This window comes from Leguminivora glycinivorella, chromosome Z, assembly GCF_023078275.1.
Source record: "Leguminivora glycinivorella isolate SPB_JAAS2020 chromosome Z, LegGlyc_1.1, whole genome shotgun sequence".
Classification (NCBI taxonomy): domain Eukaryota; kingdom Metazoa; phylum Arthropoda; class Insecta; order Lepidoptera; family Tortricidae; genus Leguminivora; species Leguminivora glycinivorella.
This window is the reverse complement of record NC_062998.1, coordinates 39060420-39087382: the sequence shown is the minus strand read 5'-3', so window position 1 is coordinate 39087382 and position 26963 is coordinate 39060420. Positions and strand designations below refer to the sequence as shown.

Here is a 26963-nt window from a genome sequence, read left to right as displayed (position 1 = left end):
TGTAGCCGGACCAATAGACATTGACGTACTCGCTTGCGCAGTGGTGCAGAACAAGTTTTGTTAATTGAAGATTTTAAATGTGGCACTATTCTTCAATACCTATACATGGGCTCTTGAAAAAAACAGCTTGACAGCACCAAGAAAGGATTTCCTGTTCAATTTTTCGCTAAAATGAAAAGGTGTGTACAGTGCTTAATGTTTTTCCATCGTATTTGTCTTCAGTCAGTATATTAGTACTGAGTGTACTGACGTTGTCTGAAGTACCATACAAAAACGTACGTTTCCGAAAAAATACTATCGGTTATAGGTAAAATACGAAACGGTTACAGTGTGGTATAAATTACATTTTTGACGTATGAATCGTGTGATGTATAATATGTTATATGGCAACAATTTTAGACGATTTATCTAAGCGCACGGCAGTGCGCATGCCAATTTTACACGTACGTACTTAGGCATATTTACACGAACCCTTTCGTCCCACTTTTGACCCCCCTGTAGCTCAGTGCCTATTGCAAGTACAGAGATAAAATTGTACCTACGGAATCATATATTACTTGGTACTAAAGCAGTACATCAAATTTCATAGATATATAGATCCTGAAATACCTATGACCCTGTGAAAATAGCTAATTTTGGCACTGATTGACTCATTCAAAACCTTTAGGCCACTTCCAATTGTCCTAGCGTTATTAAATTTGGCACACAGGTCGTGTTTTATATGTAGATTAACAAAAAATTAAGAAATTAAAAAAATCGATCAAGCGTGAGTTGGCTCAATCTAATATCGAATTTTTAATAAAAATATTTTTTTTTTTTTTTATACTACGTCGGTGGCAAACAAGTATACGGTCCGCCTGATGTAAAGCGGTCACCGTAACCTATGGACGCCTGCAACTCAAACAGTGTCACATGCGCGTTGCCACCCCATTAGAAACTTGTACACTCCCCTTTGCTGTGTTAAGTACACAGCAAAAAGGAGTGTACAAGTTCCAAGGAGGGTTCGGGTTACCGACGACTCAAAGGACAATAGACGGAACAGGTTAGTTCCGTAAGTCCTCCCGTCATCAGCACACCGCACCCTCGTTGAGCTCTGGCAGCCTTACTCACCGGCAGGAACACAACACTATGAGTAGGGTCTAGTGCTATTTGGCTGCGGTCTTCTGTAAGGCGGAGGTACTTCCCCAGTTGGGCTCTGCTCTAGATTCGAGCGAGACGATATCCGCTGTGCTGTGCCCTACCACACAAAGCGGAATATCATTCGCTATGCCCTACCTCCTACTAATACAAACATATTTATGAACCAATGGTACAGTGGGTTCTCTTATTTATCGTCGAAAATTGTATGTTTTTTTTATTTGCCAACTTAACATTTGCCAACTTAACGTTTGGCCTTTTTTTCAAAAGGCCTTTTTTTAAAAACCAAACTTTCATGTTGCCGAATGTTTTGCTTGGCGTAAAATACAACTAGGTATTTAATATATAGGTACCAAATATTTTATTGAACACCAACAATATGTATGGCGCATTTCGAAAAATATGTAATACTGTCTTCTATTAAGTTCTTAATTTATTGACAGGGATGCAATTTTTACTTACCTACGTATAATTATTTTTTTAAATAGTTACCTACTAACTTTTTCTTTACAAGAATATTGTTTAATTTTGTTTTTATTATATTAAAAAGTTTATTCCGGTTTGCTCACGGTCAACCTAACACGCTCCTCGCTTCGCTCGTCGTCGCACCTAACTGGTCTCTGTCATATATATATCAACAACAAACAATTATCAACGACTTGTTAATATATATGTCATATATTATACTGGCAACATGTCCTTGAACAGAAAAGTCCTAACTAACAGAGAGGAAAAGTACCCTTTTCGAATGGGAACATATTTCTGCGAAAAGGCAGAACACCGGTACAATGAGAATACTAAGAGAGGGGGGAGGGGTATAAAAATATTGTCATGTATACACAACATGGCACAAAAAAAGAAAAAAATAGGTATGATTTCTTAAAATCCCACAAAAACCATACCTGTTAAAAAAAGGGCCAAGTTCCTATCGCCAAATTGTTCCCATAAAATTTCTCATACAATTTGTATGAAAAAAAAATTATTTTCACATGGTGTTTTTTTATGCTAATCGATTCAAAAAATATTTAATCTTGCTGCTTTGCCACCAACAAAAGTCGCTGTATCATATCATACAATGCTTTAAAGACATACCGAATGTTCAAAATATGGCATGAAATTCAAAAAATCCTGAGGAATGGGGGCTTACTCTTAGTGCGTTTACACTTTATTCGATCCGATATCGGATGTCGGAAGGATTTCAAAGGCAAAAATCAAAGATGGCGGTTTAAATGTATGGGATATCGGTCCTACATACGATATCGGATCGGATAATGTGAAAACGCACTTATACGAACAATAAGTAAAGGTACTTTAATTAAAGTATCCTGCAACTGCAGAAAAGGATGTATTACGTCATGTAGCTGCAGAAAAGCATGGTTGACATGCTCTATTGTATGTGGATTGTGTAGTGGTCAGGCAAAATAATGGGGAAAATAATCACCAAATTTCTAACCGCAACGAGACAGATAATGCCCCTGTGGAAAATATTTACCTACCTGGCACCTCAAAAGGGGTTAAATATATTTTGTAATCATTTCAAATAAAATTGTAAAAATTATTCATTTTTAATCTAAACATTTGATAAGAAAAGTAATGAATAACACTATTGATATTTTTTTTGTAAATATTAAATTTTCTCCTTCGTGTAGTGATTCTAAGTTAAGAGGTACTTTCGACGGCACTGACAAAAAAATATATTTTTTCAAGATAATACTTCATAATAACATATTTATTTTATAAAACTAAATGTTTTCTACCTGGGCACTCAAAATTATTACAGAAATTCATGTAAATTAGTCACAATCAGCTCTAATGTAGGAAAAATGTCTCTCCCCTGGCCTGTCCCCCAACCGAATTTATTTGTCAACAAGTAATTATGACTTTGTTAAAATTCACTTATTATTTTAATAGCCTTAATTTTACAAACACAAATAACTAAGGAACAGTATTTTATGAGTGGAATTTCTTATATTACTGTATTTAACAACAATTATGAACTCCAAACTTTGTCCTACGTGTTTTGTGTCTCGTCCCCTGGCTTTTTAGTTTTCGTTCAAAAGTCGGTTTAATTTGTTATTCTGTGGAGGTTCTGTCCTCTAATACACAGGGTGTTATGTGAAGTTACCGTCAAGAGGCGCGTAAGGCAACTACGCATCCGTTTTGTTGATTATTTCGGCCACGGCACTCGCTGGGTACAGAAATGTTGAGTGAATGCAGTCTTTCCTCTGGTCACTTTTATTTCACAATTATTTGTTTAAATACTAATATATATAACAATATCCACTGTAAATGTTGAATATATTGTTACGTTTATTTATGAATTGCGTACGAGAAATACTTTTACAGCTATTTTTGATTTTCATCGAAAATGTATCTCCCCTGGCGTATCAAAAAAGCCAGGGGAGATACTTTTGTACTAGTTTTGATTATTTTTATTTCCGTTTTCTCTTAACCTTTGTTTAGCGTTGTGCCTATTTTTATTTTAGCTTTACGATAGAAGGTTTTCTTTCCAGAAAAACGCAACTATTAAGAAAAAAAGAGTACACATTCACATTCAACTTCATATGAAATTTTCGTGAAGCTGTTTAATAAAAAGGTTTAATACTGATATTAATATGATAGGTTTTTGTTTACTTGTTGCCTATTGATTGTACATTCAAATTATTTTTGTTTTAATGGATAATATGGAGAAGTGAAAAATAAGACAACTCATTAAGGAATTATCACTTTTCTTGCTGTAAGAATGTTATGAAATGTAAAGTCTGAGTATAAATAATCAATAATTATAATAAAAACAATAAATAGAGTTAATTCTTAAAAAATAAAACTAAATTTATCATACAACTGTCTCTTCCCTGGTCACAAAGTATCCTCCCCTGTGCAACAGTATCTCCCCTGGACTGAGTATTTCCCCTGGTCGCTGATAAAACACGATAAAACAAATAAATTGACTGGTCCTCTTTGTAAACACTTCAAATTGGCAGTTTTAACTAATACAAATAAACAAATAGGTAAAAAACAACAAAAAAGTTCGCGCCGTCTCTCCATACAACGTATTACCTCTTAACTTAGAATCACCCGTATCTTTGTATCTATAAGACCTACAGTATACATATGTACATGTTTTTAATTAAAATTTTTATTGTCTTTATAATTCCCATAGACACTTTGGTCATAAAATCAAACGTTGAAGTTTTATATGTATAAAGAATATCAAATTTGGGCCTCTTTAATTCAAAATGGCGACTAACGCCGGCGCCCCTCTAAGGTCGAAAACTTGCATTTTTCTTAACTAGCAATACAAATTAAAACATTTTATACCCCACCTTTGCGCGGCAAAAATACCTGATGACTGTATTAACCCGCGTTATGAAGTACTTAAGAAGCCAAACGAACAAGTTGTAGCTTTCCAGGGCCTTGGTAGGAAAATCTTACGATATCTCATAATATCTCTAGGAGGTAGGGCATAGCGAATGATATTCCGCTTTGTGTGGTAGGGCACAGCACAGCGGATATCATCTCGCTCGTATCTAGAGCAGAGCCCAACTGGGGAAGTACCTCCGCCTTATAGAAGACCACAGCCAAATAGCACTAGACCCTACTCATAGTGTTGTGTTCCTGCCGGTGAGTAAGGCTGCCAGAGCTCAACGAGGGTGCGGTGTGCTGGTGACGGAAGGACCTACGGAACTAATTTGTTCCGTCGTCGTTAGAACTTGTACACTCTTTTTTGCTGTGTACTTATTAACACAGCAAAAAGGAGTGACAAGTTTCTAATGGGTTGGCAACGCGCACGTGACACTCCTTGACTTGCAGGCATCCATAGGTGACGGTGACCGCTTTCCATCAGGCGGACCGTATGCTCGTTTGCCACCGACGTAGTATAAAAAAAATATACCCCTACCAAAACAAAACTCCAGAAGAGTATAATGGGCGAATATTACTTGTTTGTGTTTAAAACTAAAATATCGTCACTACTTTTTAAAAAACTTGTATCTTCGTCTGTCAATGAAAAGAAAATTGTAGTAAGTATGTACGGAATGCATATAGACTTACTGCGTTTTAACTTTGAGGAACAGCGTGAGATACGAGATTTTTAAAAGAAGTGACGATATTTCGATAACGATGTGTTTCGATAACCTTGTGTTCGAAGTAGTGTACTACGAGTACATTATAAATAGCTAAATTACTTAAAACTAGGAACATGCATTGTATGTCATAAAAACGCGTAAATTTAGAACATTTCTATTGCAAACGTACCAAACCATTATCAACGATTTGTTATTCTTTGTCTAATATACATTTACATTATGAATAACGATTTTTAATAAGTTTATTGTAATCGTAGTAATAAGCCTAATTTTCATTAGATACATACTTAAATAACGTCATTGGAATCTTGCAATTTGTACTTTTTTAATATCTAATTCATGTGTAGCATTGAACGAAATGTTTGTTTGTTCTTGCGGCTGCGTGTCCCAGGAGGTACTTGATTTTATATTCTATATATGAAGCAATTGACAACATTTTATTTTTTATGATGGCTATAGTCTATTTGTAGATTAGGGCTTGCTGAGTACCTACATATAAAAATAAATTGTATTTTTAGATTCAGTTATTCTTGAGAAAATTCAAAATAACTTGAATAAACCCGTTTTAAGGCAGATTACAAAAACTTCCTGTGTATATGTCGGCGGCAGATCGAAGAATCCGGCAGAACACGAGATTCCTAGGCATATCGTGAAACGCCGCCTAATCATGAATTGCCTAAAAGTTGGCCAGGCGTATCACGATATGCCTGATAAACAATACGGCAGATCGATTAGAGCAACGCATTCGTCGATATTCCTAGCTCTATAGCGGGCACTTCGTAGAATAGTTTCTTTCTTGGCTATTGGTGGCGCTGCGTACGCAGCGCATGCTATGGCGGTGTATGTTTACCGAGTGAAAGATGTCGGCGTCTCCTCAAAACGATTTTAGCACCGAAAATAGTGTCATTATGGAAAATAGAAGTGCAAAAGCATTGAACTACTATGTACTACGTACTAGAAATGACAACTCGAACATATTCTGTGCGCCGACCGGCAGCGGCGGCAGCGCGAGGCGCATGCGCGTGAAGCGAACCGTGTCATAGAGTAAGACTTGACCACCTAGACGCGACACTTTTAGTGTAGACCTTTGTTTTATACTTTGTGTGTGAAATACTAAGTAGTTTACTTTTAGCACTATTATACACTGTGTTATATTTAATTTCTACTCTGTGAAATAAAAATAAGTAATTGATTTTTCATAAATTTTAATTTCCTTTGAATATAGTTTTGTAAGTTTCTGTCGCTCAGAATAATAATCGCGCCATTCACCTTGTTTTACCTCCCTTAAACACCGGTTGCATTAAATACTATAATACTATTTCAGTTTTGGTGTCACTATTTTTCGTTAATAATGAGGATTATAATTCAGAAATAATTCAAAATCATCCTTATTGTATAATATTATCGACTAAAATTCGTATTAGAACCGTGTAATATTCAAAACTATAAATTGAAATAAAGATATTTAAGTATATTATATATTGAAAACAGAATATGATCACAATTATTATACCTTATTACCTACATGTCATGTCTGCGCGATTCATCTATGATTCCAGTTGTCAAAATGGCGGCCATAGCATCGCGTTTAAGGAGCCCGTCCCTTCATTATAATAATTACTTAAATTAAGTTAGATCAAAATAGCTTGTCTACTAACCGATGAAATGTGACACCGTCACTTTTATTAGATTTTCTCGTATGGCTTCAACAGTATCTTATAGCACAGGAAAGCATTTTTTCATTTTATTTGTGTGCAGTCAGAGACAACCTTCTCCCACCACGCGCAGAGACTGACTGAGGCAACATAAGTCCACTGGACTTATGTTCGTGGCGCAAACTTTTTGTTCGCCATGTCCTTTCTAGTACATTATACCTCAATGTGCAAAAGAAGCTTTTGAGCATCAGCTCTATTCATTTTATGTGAGTCACAAGGATTCTGTGCACAATGTCAAAAAACCTTGGACGTCTGCCCGTGTTTTAGAGGTTAGTATTTTGTTGATAAATTAAGTTTTCACTAGTTGTTATTTCTCAATAGATAAATATATCACACCTGTCACTGCAATGTCACAGTTTCGTTTTCTGTCAACCCCTTTTGCCAAGAGTGGCACTGAAACTTTAGTTTCATGTGCTCTGCCTACCCCTTCATGGGATACAGGCGTGATTGTATGTATGTATGTATGTATGTAAATATATTAGATATAGTAATTTCATGAGATTATAGCATATACCTTTGTGTTCTTCATATAATTATTATGTGTACAGTTTTCTCACGAAAATCGCACAATTTATTGCGTATTATTCATTTGTAGGTATCTGTTTCTGAACACGCCTATGTGTATTCGTATATTATTTTTATAACATAACGCTTTAATGTATTTATGTAAGAGCCACACATATCATGTCTGAAAATAAAATGAATGTATTGTTTAGGTTATAGAAATCGTCAAGAAAGGTAGGGTGTCCATGCAACAAGGATCCGTGGAATATTACTGGAAGTCGAAGTACGACGTAATGGAAACTGAAGACAAAGATTTTTTGATATTCAAGAAGAAGTCTATTAATGATCCCACAGTACGTATAATCGCACCAGAAGAATATTTTAAGTCTCGTTACATTTCATTTGTAAAATACAAATTATTTAATTAAATATAGTACTTATTATGTTTATTGCATTTTTACTTCAATTTTGGACACCCTACTTAAGTATTGAATGATATGGCGGCGTATCATGATATGCCTACGAATCACATGATCTGCTTAAATGCCACTTGCGGGCTTTATTTGGTGAAATCATGAAATGGCCGCGTTTCATGATATGTCTAGGAATTTCACGATCTGCTTAAACGTCACTGGGCAAATCGTTAAACGGTGAGTTTTGAACGATATGGCGAATGTTACTAAGCCAAATCATGATTTGGCGGCGTTTGACAGTTTTCTGTTCTTCGGTTTTTTATCGTTAAAGCATTTTGTCCATACGTTTTAATTTAATTTGTAAATATTAAACATACTAATTATTATGAAAGCTACAGATGCCTGAGACACGGTGGCAGATTGTCGCAATATGGCATGTGTAGATAATAAGATCATGTTATTTTACAGTCTAATATTGAAGAGTATCAATATTAAAGACGCTTTCTTAAGCTAGGTTCTAGTTAGCCTTACTCTGGATGGGTAAGATGCAGAAGGCGGTATTCCTAGGTATGGCGCACATAGTGCGGTGGTTACTCTCTGTGGCCCTGACCACCAGCCAGCAGATGGTTGCTCAAGACAGAAAGGCGTGAAAAAATCTTGTGGAGGCTCTATGCACCTCTGGGGTGTCCTCGGATCGACAACGTAATATATGGCTACTACCTACTTTACTTTATTCCCTTTTCTTATTTAATATGTACAAATAAAGGCCTTGTAACACACATGTAACAGTACACATAACAGACTAGTTTAAATCAAGAATAAGTATATTAGTTTCAAATAAAAGGGACACAGTTTGGTTTGTTCGATTTTCGAGGTAGTGGATGGATAACATGCGTTTTTATTACCCACTAGTTTTAAACAGGGACCGGCCCGCTATCCCTTATACGGGGTTTTGTATGGGTATTTCGTTAGGCTTAACTTACCCTACCCTTTTGACGCGATACCCTTTCATTTTGCTTTTAAAGCCCTAACGAAAGCGCTTACCTAAAATAGCCCAATACCCTTTCAAAACCCTTATCATCGGCTCAGCCTAACGCCATAAGGGTAAGCCTTATATTGGGTTTTATTTGCTTTCCCTTATAGAGCATATCGTGCGAGTTTAAATCCTGTACCTCGCTCATAAAGCACACATTACTCCGAACGAAATAACATACGAACGTTACCTACGGCGGCACTGTGTGTGATATTTGCGCGTTTCTGTTTGATGGAAACGGCTGTAGATAAAATAAGGTTCAATTTTCAATACCAAATACTTATAGTTATGATAGGCTCCTGCTTTGTTCAGGTGTAACACAGGCAAACGCTGCTTTTTAGGGTTCCGTCGTCAACTAGGAACCCTTATAGTTTCGCCATGTCTGTCTGTCTGTCCGCCCGTCCGTCCGTCCGTCCGTCCGTCCGTCCGTCCGTCCGTCCGTCCGTCCGTCCGTCCGTCCGTCCGTCCGTCCGTCCGTCCGTCCGCGGATAATCGCAGTAACCGTTAGCACTAGAAAGCTGAAATTTGGTCCCAATATGTACATCAATCACGCCAACAAAGTGCAAAAATAAAAAATGGAAAAAAATGTTTTATTAGGGTACCCCCCCTACATGTAAAGTGGGGGCTGATAATTTTTTTCATTCCAACCCCAACGTGTGATATATTGTTGGATAGGTATTTAAAAATAAATAAGGGTATACTAAGATTGTTTTTTGATAAACAAGTGCGTCCCCCCCCCCCCTCTAACTTTTGAACCATAAGTTTAAAAAATCGAAGTCCTGCTGATGCTGAACCGGACTTGTCTTGATGAGTACTAGAGTGAGCAGTACCTGAAGTCCAGCTGATGCTGAACCCTGGCTGCACCTAGGGGAACTCGGGTTTAGTGTAATCGGAATTGTCACAGGCAAACGCTGATGCTTTCGTCATCACAGGAATTGTCTTGATGAGTACTCGAGTGAGCAGTACCCGAAGTCCAGCTGATGCTGAACCCTGGCTGCATCTAGGGGAACTCGGGTTTATTGTAACACAGGCAAACGCTGTTTTCGTCATCGGACTTGTCTTGATGAGTACTCGAGTGAGCAGTACCCGAAGTCCAGCTGATGCAGAATCCTGGCTGCACCTATGGGAACTCGGGTTTAGTGTAACACAGGCAAACGCTGTTTTCGTCATCGGACTTGTCTTGATGAGTACTCGAGTAAGCAGTACCCGAAGTCCAGTTGATGCTGAACCCTGGCTGCACCTAGGGGAACTCGGGTTTAGTGTAACACAGGCAAACGCTGTTTTCGTCATCGGACTTGTCTTGATGAGTACTCGAGTGAGCAGTACCCGAAGTCCAGCTGATGCAGAATCCTGGCTGCACCTATGGGAACTCGGGTTTAGTGTAACACAGGCAAACGCTGTTTTCGTCATCGGACTTGTTTTGATGAGTACTCGAGTAAGCAGTACCCGAAGTCCAGTTGATGCTGAACCCTGGCTGCACCTAGGGGAACTCGGGTTTAGTGTAACACAGGCAAACGCTGTTTTCGTCATCGGACTTGTCTTGATGAGTACTCGAGTGAGCAATACCCAAAGTCCAGCTGAAGCTGAACCCTGGCTGCACCTAGTAGAACTCGGGTTTAGTGTAACACAGGCAAACGCTGTTTTCGTCATCGGACTTGTCTTGATGAATACTCGAGTGAGCAGTACCCGAAGTATAGCTGATGCTGAACTCTGTTTGCACCTAGGGGAACTCGGGTTTAGCGTAACACAGACAAACGCTGTTTTCGTCATTGGACTTGTCTTAATGAGTATTTGGGTGAGCTGTACCCAAGATAGAACTGATGCTGAAACCTGGCTGTACCTAGGGGAACTCGGGTTTAGTGTAACATAGGCAAACGCTGTTTGCGTCATCGGACTTGTCTTGACGAGGACTTGGGTGCGCAACAGCCAAGACAGCGCTGTAGCTGAGCCCTGGCGGTATCTAGGGCAACTCTGGTTTCGGTGCATTATTATATAGAAATATTTCATGCAATGTCAAGTTAGGCATAAAACATAATATTAACTGAACAAAAATCCTACCAGAAGTGAATATTAACATCAAGTAGTTAGAACAAATTTATTAATTTGCCATACATGAAACACTTTATTTGTGTCTAAAAAAATACGTATGTATATCCATTTGAATATCAAAATTAAGTACAGTCGATTTCACTAATAGTAACACAGGGAATAAAGAGAATACTGGAGTTCCAAGCGTCTATAGACTGCGGTAACTACTTACTATCAGACGGATTAGTGTCAACCAAGTACTAGTCATAAAGACGAGTCTAAGATATTTCACACGAAACATACTATGAACAGAAAACAGCGTTTATTTATATTGCACCGAACCTGAGTTCCCCTAGGTACCACCAGGTCTCAGCTACAGCGCTGGCTTGGGTACTGCGCACCCAAGTCCTCATTAAGGCAGGGCCTATAACGAAAACCGGGTTTGTCTATGTTGCACCAAACCTGTTCCTCTAGGTACAGCCAGAGTTCAATATCCGACGTTCAATAGTGACCCTGCCTGCTGAGCCGCGGTCCTGGGTTCGAATCCCGGTAAGGGCATTTATTTGTGTGATGAGCACAGATATTTGTTCCTGAGTCATGGATGTTTTCTATGTATATAAGTATGTATTTATCTATTTAAGTATGTAATATCGTCGCTTAGCACCCATAGTACAAGCTTTGCTTAGTTTGGGGCTAAGTTGATCTGTGTAAGGTGTCCCCCAATATTTATTTATTTATTATTTATTAATATCAGCTTTACCAGTACTCATCAAGACAAGTCCGATGACAAAAACAGCGTTTACCTATGTTGCACGAAACCCGAGTTCCCCTAGGAATAGCCAGGGTTCAGCATCAGCTCTACCCTGGTTACTGCTTACTCAAGTACTCATCAAAACAAGTCCGATGACGAAAACAGCGCTTGCCTATGTTACACCAAACCCGCGTTCCCCTGGGAAAAGCCAGGGTTCAGCATCAGCTCTACCTTGGTTACTGCTCACTCAAGTACTCATCAAGACAAGTCCGATGACGAAAACAGCGTTTGCCTATGTTGCACGAAACCCGAGTTCCCTTAGGAATAGCCAGGGTTCAGCATCAGCTCTACCTTGGTTACTGCTCACTCAAGTACTCATCAAGACAAGTCCGATGACGAAAACAGCGTTTGCGTATGTTGCACGAAACCCGAGTTCCCCTAGGAATAGCCAGGGTTCAGCATCAGCTCTACCTTGGTTACTGCTCACTCAAGTACTCATCAAAACAAGTCCGATGACGAAAACAGCGCTTGCCTATGTTACTCCAAACCCGCGTTCCCCTAGGAATAGCCAGGGTTCAGCATCAGCTCTACCTTGGTTACTGCTCACACAAGTACTCATCAATACAAGTCCGATGACGAAAACAGCGTTTGCCTATGTTGCACGAAACCCGAGTTCCCCTAGGAATAGCCAGGGTTCAGCATCAGCTCTACCTTGGTTACTGCTCACACAAGTACTCATCAAGACAAGTCCGATGACGAAAACAGCGCTTGCCTATGTTACTCCAAACCCGCGTTCCCCTGGGAAAAGCCAGGGTTCAGAATCAGCTCTACCTTGGTTACTGCTCACTCAAGTACTCATCAATACAAGTCCGATGACGAAAACAGCGTTTGCCTATGTTGCACGAAACCCGAGTTCCCCTAGGAATAGCCAGGGTTCAGCATCAGCTCTACCTTGATTACTGCTCAAAACAAGTCCGATGACGAAAACAGCGCTTGCCTATGTTAAACCAATCCCGCGTTCCCCTGGGAAAAGCCAGGGTTCAGCATCAGCTCTATCTTAGGAACTGCTCACCCAATTAACTCGTCAAGGCGAGTTGGATGACGAAAACGGCTTGTTTTTATGTTGGCGATTAACGTTTTCAATGTGTAATGTTAATGGTTAATTGTATTGATTTTCGGCCAACACTGTATTTACATGCATACATACATATTTACATGCATACATACATATTTACATGCATACATACATATTTACATAATTATATTCATACATACATACCTACATAAATTCATACATACCTACGTACATTCATACGTACGAACATACATACTGATCTATGGGCGACGATGATCATTTACCATCAGGCGATCCATCAGTCCGTTGTCTCCCAGTTCATTAATAGTTATTTGTTATACAAGGGGGCAAAGTTGTATTTTAACGCCGAGTGTGGAATTGAAAAACGAGCAAGTGAAAGGATTCCTGAACTTGCGAGTTTTTTAACACACGAGAAGTAAAATACATTTGCACCCGAGTATAACACAAAACTTTTCCCCTCACTATAGCGAGGAAACTACAACGCAAAAAATGCGTTTATCACTGCTTCCAGTAGTTCCGCAGGTCTTCTCTTCTTATCAATCATCTTTATTACTAGATTCACCTACTTTTGTCAATTTTAAAGCAGTTAATTTGACTTTATTCAAGGTCAAATTACTTTACCCACTAGTGGATAAAATGCGTTTTTACCCGCTGGTATTAAAGGACAAAACACGTGTTTCCGAGCTAGTGAGGGGAAAAAATAATTTCTAGCCGTGTTCTACTTTTATCCAACGAAAACATGTTTCGTTGCAAAATTAAAAATGGGGCGCATAGTGCGGAGTGGCAACAGCGCATTTTCCTTCCTGTTCTTACAATAGCTTAGATTCATAATCCTGTCTCTTTCACGCAAGGCTCGACTACGCTTTAACAAAAGGGAAAGCCTTATAAATAGCGCTTAAAATAAGGGTAACCCTTATTAAAGGATTGCAAGCCGTATCGGATAGCGGTAAGCCAATGCACAGGGCTAGCTTTATTGTTTTGCTAAGTTTTTTGTAAGGGCTAGTCAAATGAATGGGCTTGCAGTTCGAAAGGGAGAGTCTCTCGATTGGGTCTTCCTCAGTGTTGCCAGATTATAATTCTGTAAATCTGTAGGCTGCGGCCAAAATATCCGTAGAATTCCGTAGATTGCAATTTAAAAAATCCGTAGTTCTACAGACTTTTCTTTTAAGTTTTTATGGCCGATTCCGTATCTTGAAAAAGCGGAAAATTAAAAAAATAGGATAATTAAAAGACACGAAGAATTAAAATTTCGCGCCTTTTTACTGTGACACACCTCTGTTTGACAGACTATATTGAAGCATAAATAATGAGTAATGAAAAGTAGAAGTGTATGTAGCACTTCTACTTTTTCGCCATATTATTAGTTACAGTGCGTACCTACCAAAGGTATTGGTACGCTTCAATTCCGTTCCCTTTTACTACATTAGTGTAGCCTTAGAAAGTTAGATCTTGTACAGCGTGAGCGGCGTGTAACGAAACGCAAAAGTATAAATAGTCGCTATAGTCCGAATTGAGTCCGAAGCGTGACAGACGGGAATCACGTTTCGTTATTAGCAATAACTCACAATATCTTTATTGCTTACATGTATAATTTAGTAAAAAATTGTGTTTATTGGAATTCCGTAGAAATTTCAAAAAAATCCGTAGGTCTGTGTTGAAGCCCCGAAATCCGTAGATCTACAGACTTTTCCGTAGATCTGGCTACGCTGGTCTTCCTTACGTTAGGGATTCCCAATGAAAGGCTTGTAGCGCGGAAGGGGTTGTCCGGTCCCTGGTTTTAAAGCATAAATAGGTTTCCGAGCCTGTAGGTAAAAAATAAAATACCCTGTCCGACGATAACTTTACTAGTCTTTATTATAAAATATTATTCATTTTATCACATATCTATGTGGATAAAGTATCCGTCATGCTTTGGCAAGTATATCATATAATTTTCGTATAATATTATTGCTGGTTTGAAATTAAAATTGTATCTCTAATTAGAGGTCTACAGAGCTTTTGATCTGTCGAAATCACTGAAAAAGTTATTATATTGATTAGCCGATCAAATTGCCAATTTGATTGTCCGGTCTGGGTGCACCTTAAAACTACGATGTAATCGTAATTTTAATATCGATGAGAACGACACATCAAAATTAAGAGTCTGGTTCATTTTTTCCTCTTAATCTGTCTATCTACCAATTACCACTACGTTACTAGTTATTAAGAAAGCGACTGCTATCTGACCTTCCAACTGAAAGGGTAATTAGGCCTTATTAGGATTATTCCGGTTTCCTCGCGACGTTTTTCTTCACCGAAAAGTAACTGGAAAATATCAAATGACATTTCGCATAGGGTTTCTGATTTCTCGACCTATTAGAAGTCTCGAGTTTCGAGAAATCTCGAGCCCAAAGTCTCGAGTCGTCTCGAGTCTCGAGTCTTTTTTTATAAATGGTAAAATTTTGATAAAACAATAAACAACAATATGATTAGTAGTTTTTATTGCACCACACTATCGTAAAAAATGCGTAAGAGCAATAAAAATCTTATTTGAAATAAACATAAATCAAATTTTTACAAGAAACCTACAATTATAATCTTGAAAATAATACCTAATCCTTTAACTTCCCCGCCTGTGCACGGGTTAAGTAAATTAAAATGTCATGTATTAAATCATAATGTCATTGAAATTAAACGTTTAAAATAACTTCTTCTTCTTCCTCGTTTCCTCATTGCCGAGGTTCGCGACCACAAGTAGCGTGTCTCCATTGAACGCGGTCATAAGCCATGTGGACTGCACAGTATACGCTGTCGCCACACGATTTCTTCACACAGTCAGACCATCTCTTACGAGCCCCACCCCAAGAATGTTTACCATTAATTCGCCATATTATGCATTGGTGCTCTCATAATGTGTCCGAAAAATCTGAGGGTCGCTCTTGGCATATTTTAGAGAGCCGTGTGGTGATATTCAATTCTTGCAAAATAGAGATGTTTGTTAGTTCTTCTAGCTTTTCAAGTTATACTCGTAGCAGTCTTCGCCAGCACCACATCTCAATAGCGTCAATCTTAGCCACATCAAAACTTTTCGGGGTCCAAGTCCATAAGTACATAAATATCGAGATTATTGAAATAATCGCACTTTATTTTGACGTCGGATTCCTCTGTTCTTCCAAATCTTGTCGAAGTTAGCCATAGCACTCTTGCAGGTTATCAATGACCCAAGATACATAAACGCGCTGACTTTTTTGTAATGACGAATTGCTTTTAAATAACATGAGGCTGTCAAAACTAGCCAAAGTCGCTGCCAGCTTACGTTGGAATGAGAGGTTAGATCGCTTTATCTCGTTATAATTTATGACCGCCGTTCGACACCGTCCCCACCGCCTCGCGATGAGACCGGGCAGAAGGTAAAAAGTTGCATTTCACTTCAGGTCGTACTTTACATTCGGGCCTCGAGACGTCTCGAGTACCTGTAATTTTTTTCTCGTCTCGAATGAAGCCGAAAGTCTCGAGAAGTCTCGAGTTCGAGACTCTCGAGCAGAAACCCTAATTTCGCACAAAAGTTTTGAAAAATTATTGGTACAAGACAGGGTTAGAATCTGCGACCTTCGTATTGAATGTCGTACGTTTGATACCATATAAAGAGCAAAGGTGCAATAGTACATTACTACAGAGGCCGGGACAAAGGGGGTTGCCGGCCGAAGACATATAGACGGCCGAGCGAAGCGAGGCCGGATAGGTCTGAGGCGGGCAACCCCATTTCCCGCCGAGGTATGTATAGTGCTTTTCTCAAACATGGTATGAAATAAATAAAGTCTACTGAAAATAGTAACTTTGGATGGCTGTATCTGCTAAACGGTGCGTCGTAGCGCAAAAATAATCGAATTTTCGTTCCCCTTTGATACCCCGTATACGCTTATAAAAAAACATAAAGTTAAAAAAAAAAATCAAAAAAAAACGAAAAATTTTTTTTTTGTATGAAAACGCACCCAAAATCAAATATTGTCTAGGGCCCGTACCAGTTGCAGTCGGCACGTCTATAAAGCCCCTTATAGTTTTTTTTTTAATTGGCTAAATACCTGGATGTTATGTCACAATTATCTGTGTTTGGAAATTAAAAAAGAGGACTTTGCCGGCCTTGGCCTGTAAGGTTTGTATGAAATTCCATTATCTATCAATCGTCCTAGCCGCACCTGCAACATCATACTTCGCTGCCAATTATAAGGCACATAACATCAATATTTCATACCATGTTTGAGAAAAATATATTAACTGATATAGGTAGTAGGTGCGATCATATTTGAAAATGAATACGCCGATTTTCGGTACGCCGACAACGACTCCTTTGGCCGAATAACGATTGGAAGAATTTCATTACGCATAATATTCATTCGTAAACGGAGTCAGTAAGCAGATAATTGATACGCCGATTTATATTTCGTCGAATAATCACTTAGTAATTGTAAAAATTGGTCGAAACACAATAGGTCGAGTTATCATATGATATTTTTTTTAGGTTAGTGGGCTGGAACTGGAACTTGCTTGCTGTTCTGCAGATTCAAAAATCTAGTTGTTAGAGCGTTTATAGAGCAACACACATTTATTTTAACATAAGCGCTGCACGCTGGTGGCCTACATGGCCTAGCAGTAAGAGCGTGCGACTTTCAATCCGGAGGTCGCGTCGCGAATGAGTCTTTCGGAACTTAAGTTCGGAATGACATTTGATATTTGCCAGTCGCTTTTCGCTAAAGGAAAACATCGTGAGGAAACCGGACTAATCCCAATAAAGCCTAATAGTTACCCTTCTGATTGGAAGGTCAGATGGCAGTCGCTTTCGTAAATCTAGTGTCAACGCTAAATCTTAGGATTAGTTGTCAAAGCGGACCCCAGGCTCCCATAAGCCGTGGCAAAATGCCGGGATAACGCAAGAAGAATGATGAATCATCATATTCTCATTCTAAGGATTAATTTTACCTATTATTTATCTAGATTTTGGATATTTAAGTTAATAGTGTAAAACATGAAAAAAATAAGATCAGTTTAAAATTGCCCCCAGTCGCAATTGACCCGCCCGTCCCCTTACAAAATGCGACAATTTAAAAAGTGATACTGTGTAAGAAATTCTATCTCTTCTAAATATTTATTTATTTATGTATCTTTATTTATTTATGTATCTACAGTCAACAAAACTCACTTTATTCGAATTTTTTTTAACGATTTATAAAATTTGAAACATTATTCGACTAAACGTGGCCTAAACGAAAATATTACTTTGCTAAATGAAAATTGTCCAATAATAGTTCGGATAATTTGCACAGTGAAGCGAACGGAACTCTATGCTAACCAAGATTCTACGTAACGTTAGTCGACCTAAAATGACAGCGATAGTTTGATTATTCTTCGAAATGGCATTCGGCGAATAGTTGCCACTTGCCAGCGAAACAATAATCGGCTAAAAAATTGTCGGAGAATCATTAGGTAGCCATGACAAATATAAAAATGTGACTATGGGGAACCTCTTATGCTTTGATAACTATAAATCTGTACAGTCAAATCATAGGAAGCTTAGCTTAGGTTCCTGAAGTATTAAATCGTACTTACATTTATGTGATCTTTACATTTGGGAACATTGGTCTAATCAACAGCAGCATACCTGTTCGTTGCAATGCACAATCAACACGAAGTGCCTCGTGCGGCAAGCAAGTCAGCAATTTACGCTAGCCAATTTTCATGTACCTAAAATTAGTGCATTATAAATAATATTTTAATAAACGAAATATCTCTACTCTTCTCCGGACTTTTCATTAACCATCGCGGACCCGCTCTTGTACAATACCATTCCACTCTGTGTCAATGGGGTACGAAAAATAATAATGTTTCGGGCGACATCAATCTGTAGTTTCATAACCAGGGTGCCTAGCCGAATGGCACAAACGCTCACGAAACGAAACGCTAGTAGATATCTATCTCTATCGCTCTTGCATAATATTGGCGCGACAAAGCTAGACTACCTGGCACGAAACATTACATTAATGTAAACACAGGATTTAGTTTTAAGAAATCAAACACAACGGACAGGAAAATTCTAAAATAAAAATATCACTGTCAAGTAGCTGCAGATACAGTATACTTTGACTTTTTTTTCTAGTTGACTACAGTCATATGATGTTTTATTCCTGTAAACGTACTTACGCCCTTTCAAAACGAAGCATTTTTAAATAATAAAAATGAGGGATTTAAACTCAAAATAAAATGAAAAGAAAAAATATGGGTCTCTTAACTTTTTGACTACTATTAAACACCATAATAAAAATCAGGGGTAAGAAAAATGAAATGTTGTCAATTACCTATTTTACTTTGTATAAGAAGTTGATTCTTAACATCTAAAACTCTTATGCGGCTTCATATTTCACTATATGGTGGTCACAAGATCGATGTAGGTTATTTTTATGCAAGTTTTTATTTTCTCATTTTTCTATAACAGCCCAGTCTATCTGTAGTGATATTGATATGTCATTTTAAAATCCATTAATCGAATTGTCACCCTGTACCTTGTACCACTCTAGAATCAGTACTTATCTAGTACGGTAAGCGTAATCTATTTAGAAAAATCGCGATACACGAGACAGTGACGAGACGTTAAACGAGTACCTAATATTTGGATATATGTAGCTATTATAGCTATTGTACAAATATTAGTATTCTTAATCTCTTAAGATTTCTTAGTCATTCGTCATTCACACGAAAATAGTCACCTGGCTAGTACTACCTAAATTAAATCAAAGGTTTTGTCGTTTCCTTCATAATCATTAGAATATTTTGGTTATTTATACCTAAGAATAATAACTGAGTGGAGAGCACTGCAACGTTTATGGAACGTTCCATTTATTCACGATGCAAGGTCAAGTGATAATCTATCTCTTAAGTGTTACTTCCCGATAATACATAGATCCTTTCATTTATAGCTCATAGTTCCTGTGTGGTGACGGGTAAATAATTTCACCACCCCCTTTCTTCCCGTGGGTGTCGTTGAAGGCGACTATGGGATATGGGTTAAATTGTAGCGTAGGCGAGAGGCTGGCAAGCTGTCACTGCAATGTCACAGTTTCGTTTTCTTTCAACCCCTTATTTGCCAAGAATGGCACTGAAGCTTCAGTAGTTTCATGTGTTCTGCCTACCCCTTTATGGGATACAGGCGTGATTGTATGTATGTATAAGAATAATAACTTTTTATTTTGAACCGCCGCCCAAATCTCAAGGTAGGTGGTTCTCAATTCGTCTGTATGTTTTTTTAATGTTTGGTCCATGATATCTCCGTCGCCGTAAAATTTTTGATTAAATGTATATACATACAGAATGGTCCCATTTTTATCAGGACCCAGTTCTGATTATGGGATCCTGGAGAAATCGAGGGAACTCCTCAAATCTTAGAGGCATACATATAGTGATTTTTGTGTTTTTATAAGAACGGCATGCTTTTACGTACGGAACAGTGACATTTGGTGCAGTGGAACTACTGATGATGATCAGAACGGAACTCCTCAAATCTGAACGGCACACTTATATTAGTGATTCTGGTATTTTTATAAAAACAGCATGCATTTACGTTCAGAACGTGACATTTATTTGTTGGGAGATTTGTTCTCTTTGTTCTGTTTGTTAAGCATATTTGAGTTTTCAAGTCACATTTTGTCATGCTCGATAATCGGATATCGGATTCATGACGAATTGAGAAAACTCCTCAAACCTTAACGGTATACGTAATTGTTGTATATTCATTTGTGTTTCCATCAAAAAATAATCAAAGATTTACATTAAAATCAGTTTTAAAAATACCTACACATTTCTACATAATCCAACATTCGCAAGTACCTTTCACCAAAAACCCCAAAATCGGCGGTTTTTTTTTCTTAAAAATTATTATAATTGTCGTTTCGCTTGTACAATATTTTTATACGCGCTAAGCTTAATATGTTGTTGCCGTAAAATGAGTCAAAATAACAAGTTGAGTGACTTGAAGGAATAATTAAATAATCAAGATAATTAAATTCGTTCAGGTGTCGTCCACTATTTCTAGTTTTTCAACTTCTAACAACATTCGATTCAAACTTTCATATTGATGTCATTTAATCTCATTTTGAACTATTCAATTGCTTTTCATGTAAGTTGTTAATTTTGAATGTTTTCCACAGGTTCTACCAGTACGTCACACCGTACATAAGTTACACGAATCCCGCAAACCACACGCCGCCTTGTAAGTATAACCCACTTACAATATAGGTTTACCGCACATTTGCCTAAGGACTGTCCACGATAAAAAGTGGTCATACATAACATGATAAATCTTTCTTCCTGAATGCACATTTTGAAGCAATTTTATATTTTGATAAATCTATATACATAAAACTATATAATAATTAAAGCTATTCCTTATAATGCTTTAGTGTGTCTGAGGTTTCGCCGAATGTATACCATCAAGCATTTCATTTCTTGTACAGCGTTTTCACACGCTTCCTATCCTAGCACAGTTTTATAAATACTTATATTTTTATAAGCTGTTTTACACACATTAGAATGACATCCTAGCAAAAAAATACTTTAGGAAGACTTTCTACTCCAAGCACTGACAGTTATTGTTGTATGGAGAGCCAAAAAGTGTCAAAAAGTCGAATTCAGCAAAGTTAGAAAATCTCAGTACTTTCTTAATCTGATTACAATCAGAAAAATGATTACTATTGTAAAATCAGTATGTAATAGGGTATATTTTGGCTACTATAATTAAACATTAAAAAATATTTTTGTCAGGAAAACTTAGTAAAGACTGCAAGAAGACATTGTACAAAAAAATATTGTTATCATGAGATACATACTGCTAAAATTCATAGGCCACCTAAAGTTTATAATTTGTTTGTATTTTTATAATGTAGTTTGATATCTACAAATTATTTGACAAACATGCTGCTTGTAAATTCTCATTGTATCAAAAGATTTAACATGTTATATATGACCACTTTTTATCGTGGACAGTCTTTAATTATCCAATATAGTAAGGTAAATAACATTAAGTCAGACAGTTTTGAGTACATTCATTGAAAGTCCGCAGTTAGGCATTTTCTGGCAAATATAACTTGCGAGTCAGTAAAAACCAGTTAAATTATACTCGCCGTTTCTTTTCAGTGATAGTACTAGCTTAAAACAAACACAGTATGGTTCTCTCTGTCGTTTGAAATGAGTCCTGGGTTCTTGTTTCAGATACTTACTACCCACCGAACAGCCAACAACTGCCGACGCAGAACCTGCAGTCGAGCACGCCCGGGCGCAACAACCCCACCACGATCATGGGGCCGCAGGGCACGCCGCCGACGCCCACCGCGCCCGCGGTCTCGCTCTCCCATTCCCAGACGCCCCCCCACATGCACCAACCCATGCCTGGTGAGTTTGTCTCTTCTTAGACGAGACGAGTAGGGCAAGCCCATTGTGGCCACGACACCATCTCGCGTCCATGTGCTTGCCCTGCTGCAGGGACTAATACACACTTATACTCAGTTTTATATAATAGGTGCATGGTTGTTTATTATGAGGTCCCACCCTGACCCACAACTAAAATAAAGACAATGTTGGCAACGGTCAAAGGTTTGCATAGTTAGTGGCCATGTCTCAAGTTTTTTTCTTTGAAATAAGGCTTAAAACTTCTCCAGTTCCAGTCACCCAAGACTCCCACAACTAAATATTTACCCAGAGAACAAAACGCGATTTTCACTCAATTTGGCAAGTTAAGATAACGCCATTTGTTCAGTCGCGCAGGCAGTAAAAAGAGAAAAGAACGGGGTCGGGGTGGTCACATAAGCTTCCATTTATACGGCGCGCGAAATCGCATGCGTTTTGAATTACATTGCTAGCTAACTTTTGAGTTCAGATACCATCACCGCAACAACCAAATACGCGTCGCGGCGCAAACCGCCAGCTTAAATCTGCCTTCGGTCACATAATTATGTATTATCAGTAATCTCAACATTTTGTTTGCTGAGTGATCCAAATGATATAATAAACGTAACTACTACAATTAAATCAGTTGACTTAAAACATTCATGGTTAGTAACTTGTATTCATGTTTTTAGTAGGTAGGTGCTAAACAGAACTATGATTTTGCAGGTATACGTCCGACGCAAACGAAACGTAGTCATAGGCTCGCAATCATTGATCCCGTTACTCGTGAGTAAACACTTCATTGACTCTTTATATCTTTTTTTGTTTTTAATTTGTTCGTCAATTTTTTAAATGTGCGTAATGTTTGCTTGCAGGGCAAGATATATTGACCGATTTATATTCAAATAATGATAGTCAATATCTAAGTGGTGAATCCAGTGAGCGTCAAACTCCCCAACCCGTAAGTATCGAAAGTTCCTGCTACACTAGTGCCTGAGTGCTCACTGGCGATAATGGTGATGAACACATTACTGTAACATAGTGTTTGTTGGCAGGAATCGACACACAGCATTGCTGAACAATTCTCGAGAATGGTAAATGAGGTGGCTAACCAGCCGACCGAAACTTCAGTGAAGCCAAGTTATAAAAATGTAGATTTGCCTATATCTTCCGCAAGCCCCATGCAGCCGCAACTAAATGCAATAAACTCTTTAAATAATAGTTTAGTGAAGTCTGAGATATTAACTGTTAACGAAAATAAAATATTAGGACCTGATGTTGCTGCAGTACCTAACGAAACTCCGATTGTATCAGCAATATCAGACAGTCCTGTTATAGTGCCTAAACTGCCCAATGTTAAGCAGCTGCAAAAGACTAGTGATCAGAATATACAGCCTTTAGTAGTAGACAGCAATAAGATTATATCACCAAATAAACAACCACACAAACATAAAACTAAACCAGTCGTGCCTCAAGAAGAAGAAATAAATAAGTCCACAGAGAATATTAGTAGTGTGGGGCCCACCGTCTCAAGCTCCACGTCGGTGGCTCCGAGCGTCCCTCCCGCTAGCTTCCCCGCGCCCGCTTCCGCCCCCGCCGCGGCTCCCGCCGCCGCCCCCGCTCCGGCGCAGCCCGGCGCGCCCACTGCCATGCTGACCCCGCAGCCTCAGAGAATAAGAGAACCTAGGGAACGTGTCCGATCAGAAGAAAAAGAAAGGGATAAAAATAAGGACAAAGACGTCCAACAAGACGCGGAATCCTTGCTTGCCAGCAGGCAGCAGAATGGACCTACAAATCTAGGTAAGTGCTTAGGTTTAATTTCTTATAGTCATTAGTAAATTGGTAGTACGAAAATCGTTTTGGTCAGATCTTTAATGTCCGATATTTAATTAAAGGCGAGGTATAATAAACATAGATGTTGTAACTAGGACGAGCTCACAGCGCTATGCCACTCCCTGGAAACATGTGTCGCACGACATTGCCAGGCATTTTGAGCAAAGTCCAGGAACGTGGCGCCACTTAACCTGTCGCCAGTGACGTTGGGACCTTTGTCGCCGTGTAATAGTTTATCCTTGGCCTTTAAGGACGCGTATTCTTTTCTGCACCGCGGCCCGACAGCGAAACTGACTGACACGACGGCAGGACTCTGGGGATAGACTTGGCAGGCAATCATGGTCGCGCGATAAATGATAAAACAAGGCTGTCCCTATCGCACTTACAAATAGTGCGATATGGACGGCCTGGTGTTTTTCTTGTATCATTTATCGCGCGACCATGATTGCCTGCCTGGCGTGTCGTAATGAGTTTTGTTTATGACTCATGTCACCTGTGTCAAACATGGCCAATTTGGTAAATAGGGTGTTACACTCATTTTTGAAAAGTATTTCAATCAAATGCTATAGAGCTAATAAACCACAAAAAAATACAATTTTTTTATGCAAGCGCTAACTACCTTTAAATGCATTTGAAATTCACAAATTCAAATTTCGCGCGGGGTAGACATTTCAGGACGCCATATTTACTCTGTGGTCGTGACGTTGTTTGTGTAGCTTAACTTCAAACTCCCGTAAATCCATTCCGCTTTAAGGTTTATTATCTTGAAGATCAATATTATCCAACGTGTTACACCATCCACTGAGTTCAGAATCAAGAGTAGAATCGATTAGGCTATAATTTAATGCAGGTTGTTTTTATATCTACCTCTAGTTTTTATTTTTTGCGTGCCCGGTCTTAAAGTTACAAACGCAACAGCTACTACTAGGCTTGTGTAGGACATGTACTAATAGTACAAAAGACACGATTCCCTGCACTGTACTAGACCGAACTACTCCCAAATTATTCTGCTCTCTAGTACATTTAGTACACTCACACACGTGCAGAATTCTGTGGTGTTCCCGATTCTCAATGTTGATACTCGTATCGCTTCCGTGTTCCCGACATATTTCAAACATTAATTAGAACTTTGATTTCGCATATTGCGGTTAAAAAATGGTTTGTTTTTTTTTATCCCACATGTAGGGGCCTTTCTTTATAGACATCGATTATTCGTGTCCAATTTTCTTGCTCCTTCTCCATTGTGACCTCCACTTCGCTCGGTTGTCGCCGATGAACTGATTATGGAATTGGCCCAATCGTGCTACACACGCGGCAACCCGGCTGGGTGGTTGGTACATTCTAGGATTCCCCAGCCTCATCTAGGAAATTGCTCCTGCTTGCCCACACACATGGCAATTAAGGAGGTAATTAAAGGTCCTCCCCATCCTAACACCCTAGATTGCTCCTGCGGCAGGTGTTTGAGTAGCTGGCTTTACAAGAAACAAGAAATGTGATTACACCGCTTATTGTCCCAGATTTGTAAGAACCTCTTTTTGACACATGACAGCGTCCACAATACGTAAACTCGCGCAACCTAATGAAATTTTAAATAAAATCCTGTAATATTATTATTATTATTAAAAAAAAATCAAGTACTTAAAAACAATATTTCGCTTACTTTAAACGTAATCTAGCACATGTTACATTTTTGCGGATCTTCGTTAGTGAGTATTTTACGATATTAATTTATCACGCAGGATTTACTTATTATAGCCTGTCAACCAAATTTTGGCAGTAGCAATGTACATCAAACTAAAGTATGGTATCCCTATGAAACGAACAAAAAACAGCAATGTACGTCGAACAGCCACAGATATTTTTTTTTCAAGGGGCTCGCTCCTTCCTTACGAATTAGATAATGTATTAAAAAGGGACGGATATGTGCTAGTTATTTCTCTTTTTGGTAGGACGGAGATTTCCACAGATAAGATACAAATGACACGCGAACTTCCACCGATTTTCAAAACTAGTGTTGCTAGCCCGCGATTTTTCAAATTTGCCGCCTTTTTCTAGTGACAAGATTTGGTTGACGGTCTATATGTCATTTATCATTCATTTTTATTTTTAAACTAGTGCTGTGGCAGTCTGTCATTTCGATTCAAATGACATTTCAGTAAGTTGATAGAAATCGTATATTTGTATAAGCGCCTCCTTGTACATAGGGCCTAATCGATTCAACCAATTCGAAATTAATCGTTAGATTTGGCAAACGATACCTCTTAGCCACATCGCAACATACTTCAAAACAAATGTGTCAAAAATGTGAACTTACAAATCCGGGACAATAGGGCCACTTGCACCACCCGCTTAACTCGAGGTTAGTGGGCTGTCAACTATCAAATTCCATATAAAATGGTGATCACTGAATGGATATCACTGACTTCAAGGTATAATAAAATTTTACTATCACATGACTGTACCTGTTGTACCTTTGAATAAGTTGTTTATTTCTATTGAAAATTATTTTTCACAGATTTAGATAATATTAGTAAGGACTGTATCGTTAATTATAGGGACAAAACAAACCTCGTCTAAATGTTGACATGTGCATAATTTTGTATTATTATGGTCCGAGAGTATGATCTGAAGGTATTGGTAAGTACTATTTGATATAAGAAGGTCTGATATTTTTTTTATTTTAGGGACTTTATGGTACTTTCATTAAGGTCTAGCAAATAAATTTCGGACAACCCCTAATCTGGCTTAATTTGAGAATATCTCAAAGACTCTTTGTACGATTTCGACAAACAAAGGTTACTGCCAAAATATATTTTTTAAGAGTCCTCTTCATGGTTGTTCAATTGGGTACTTGCAGAATAAATGCGGTGAATTTATATAATTTAAAAAAACACATTTTTGAGCAACGTTCCGGATTGCCGTAAATTTTTGATACAAGCAGGATGAGAGAAATTGAT

General features: G+C 38.3%; 1 protein-coding gene across 3 annotated transcripts in view; it reads left to right on the top strand.

Moving 5' to 3' along the window:
• The window catches only part of LOC125240626 (eukaryotic translation initiation factor 4 gamma 3-like), a 92284-nt gene that overhangs the window by 22787 nt on the left and 42534 nt on the right, over window positions 1–26963 (top strand). For all 3 annotated transcript variants that reach the window (XM_048148603.1, XM_048148602.1, XM_048148604.1), the window contains 5 exons: window positions 20940–21001; window positions 22000–22179; window positions 22900–22959; window positions 23049–23134; window positions 23229–23973. In XM_048148603.1, the coding sequence (XP_048004560.1) occupies window positions 20940–21001; window positions 22000–22179; window positions 22900–22959; window positions 23049–23134; window positions 23229–23973 (1133 nt within the window). The remainder of the gene's footprint in view (window positions 1–20939; window positions 21002–21999; window positions 22180–22899; window positions 22960–23048; window positions 23135–23228; window positions 23974–26963) is intronic.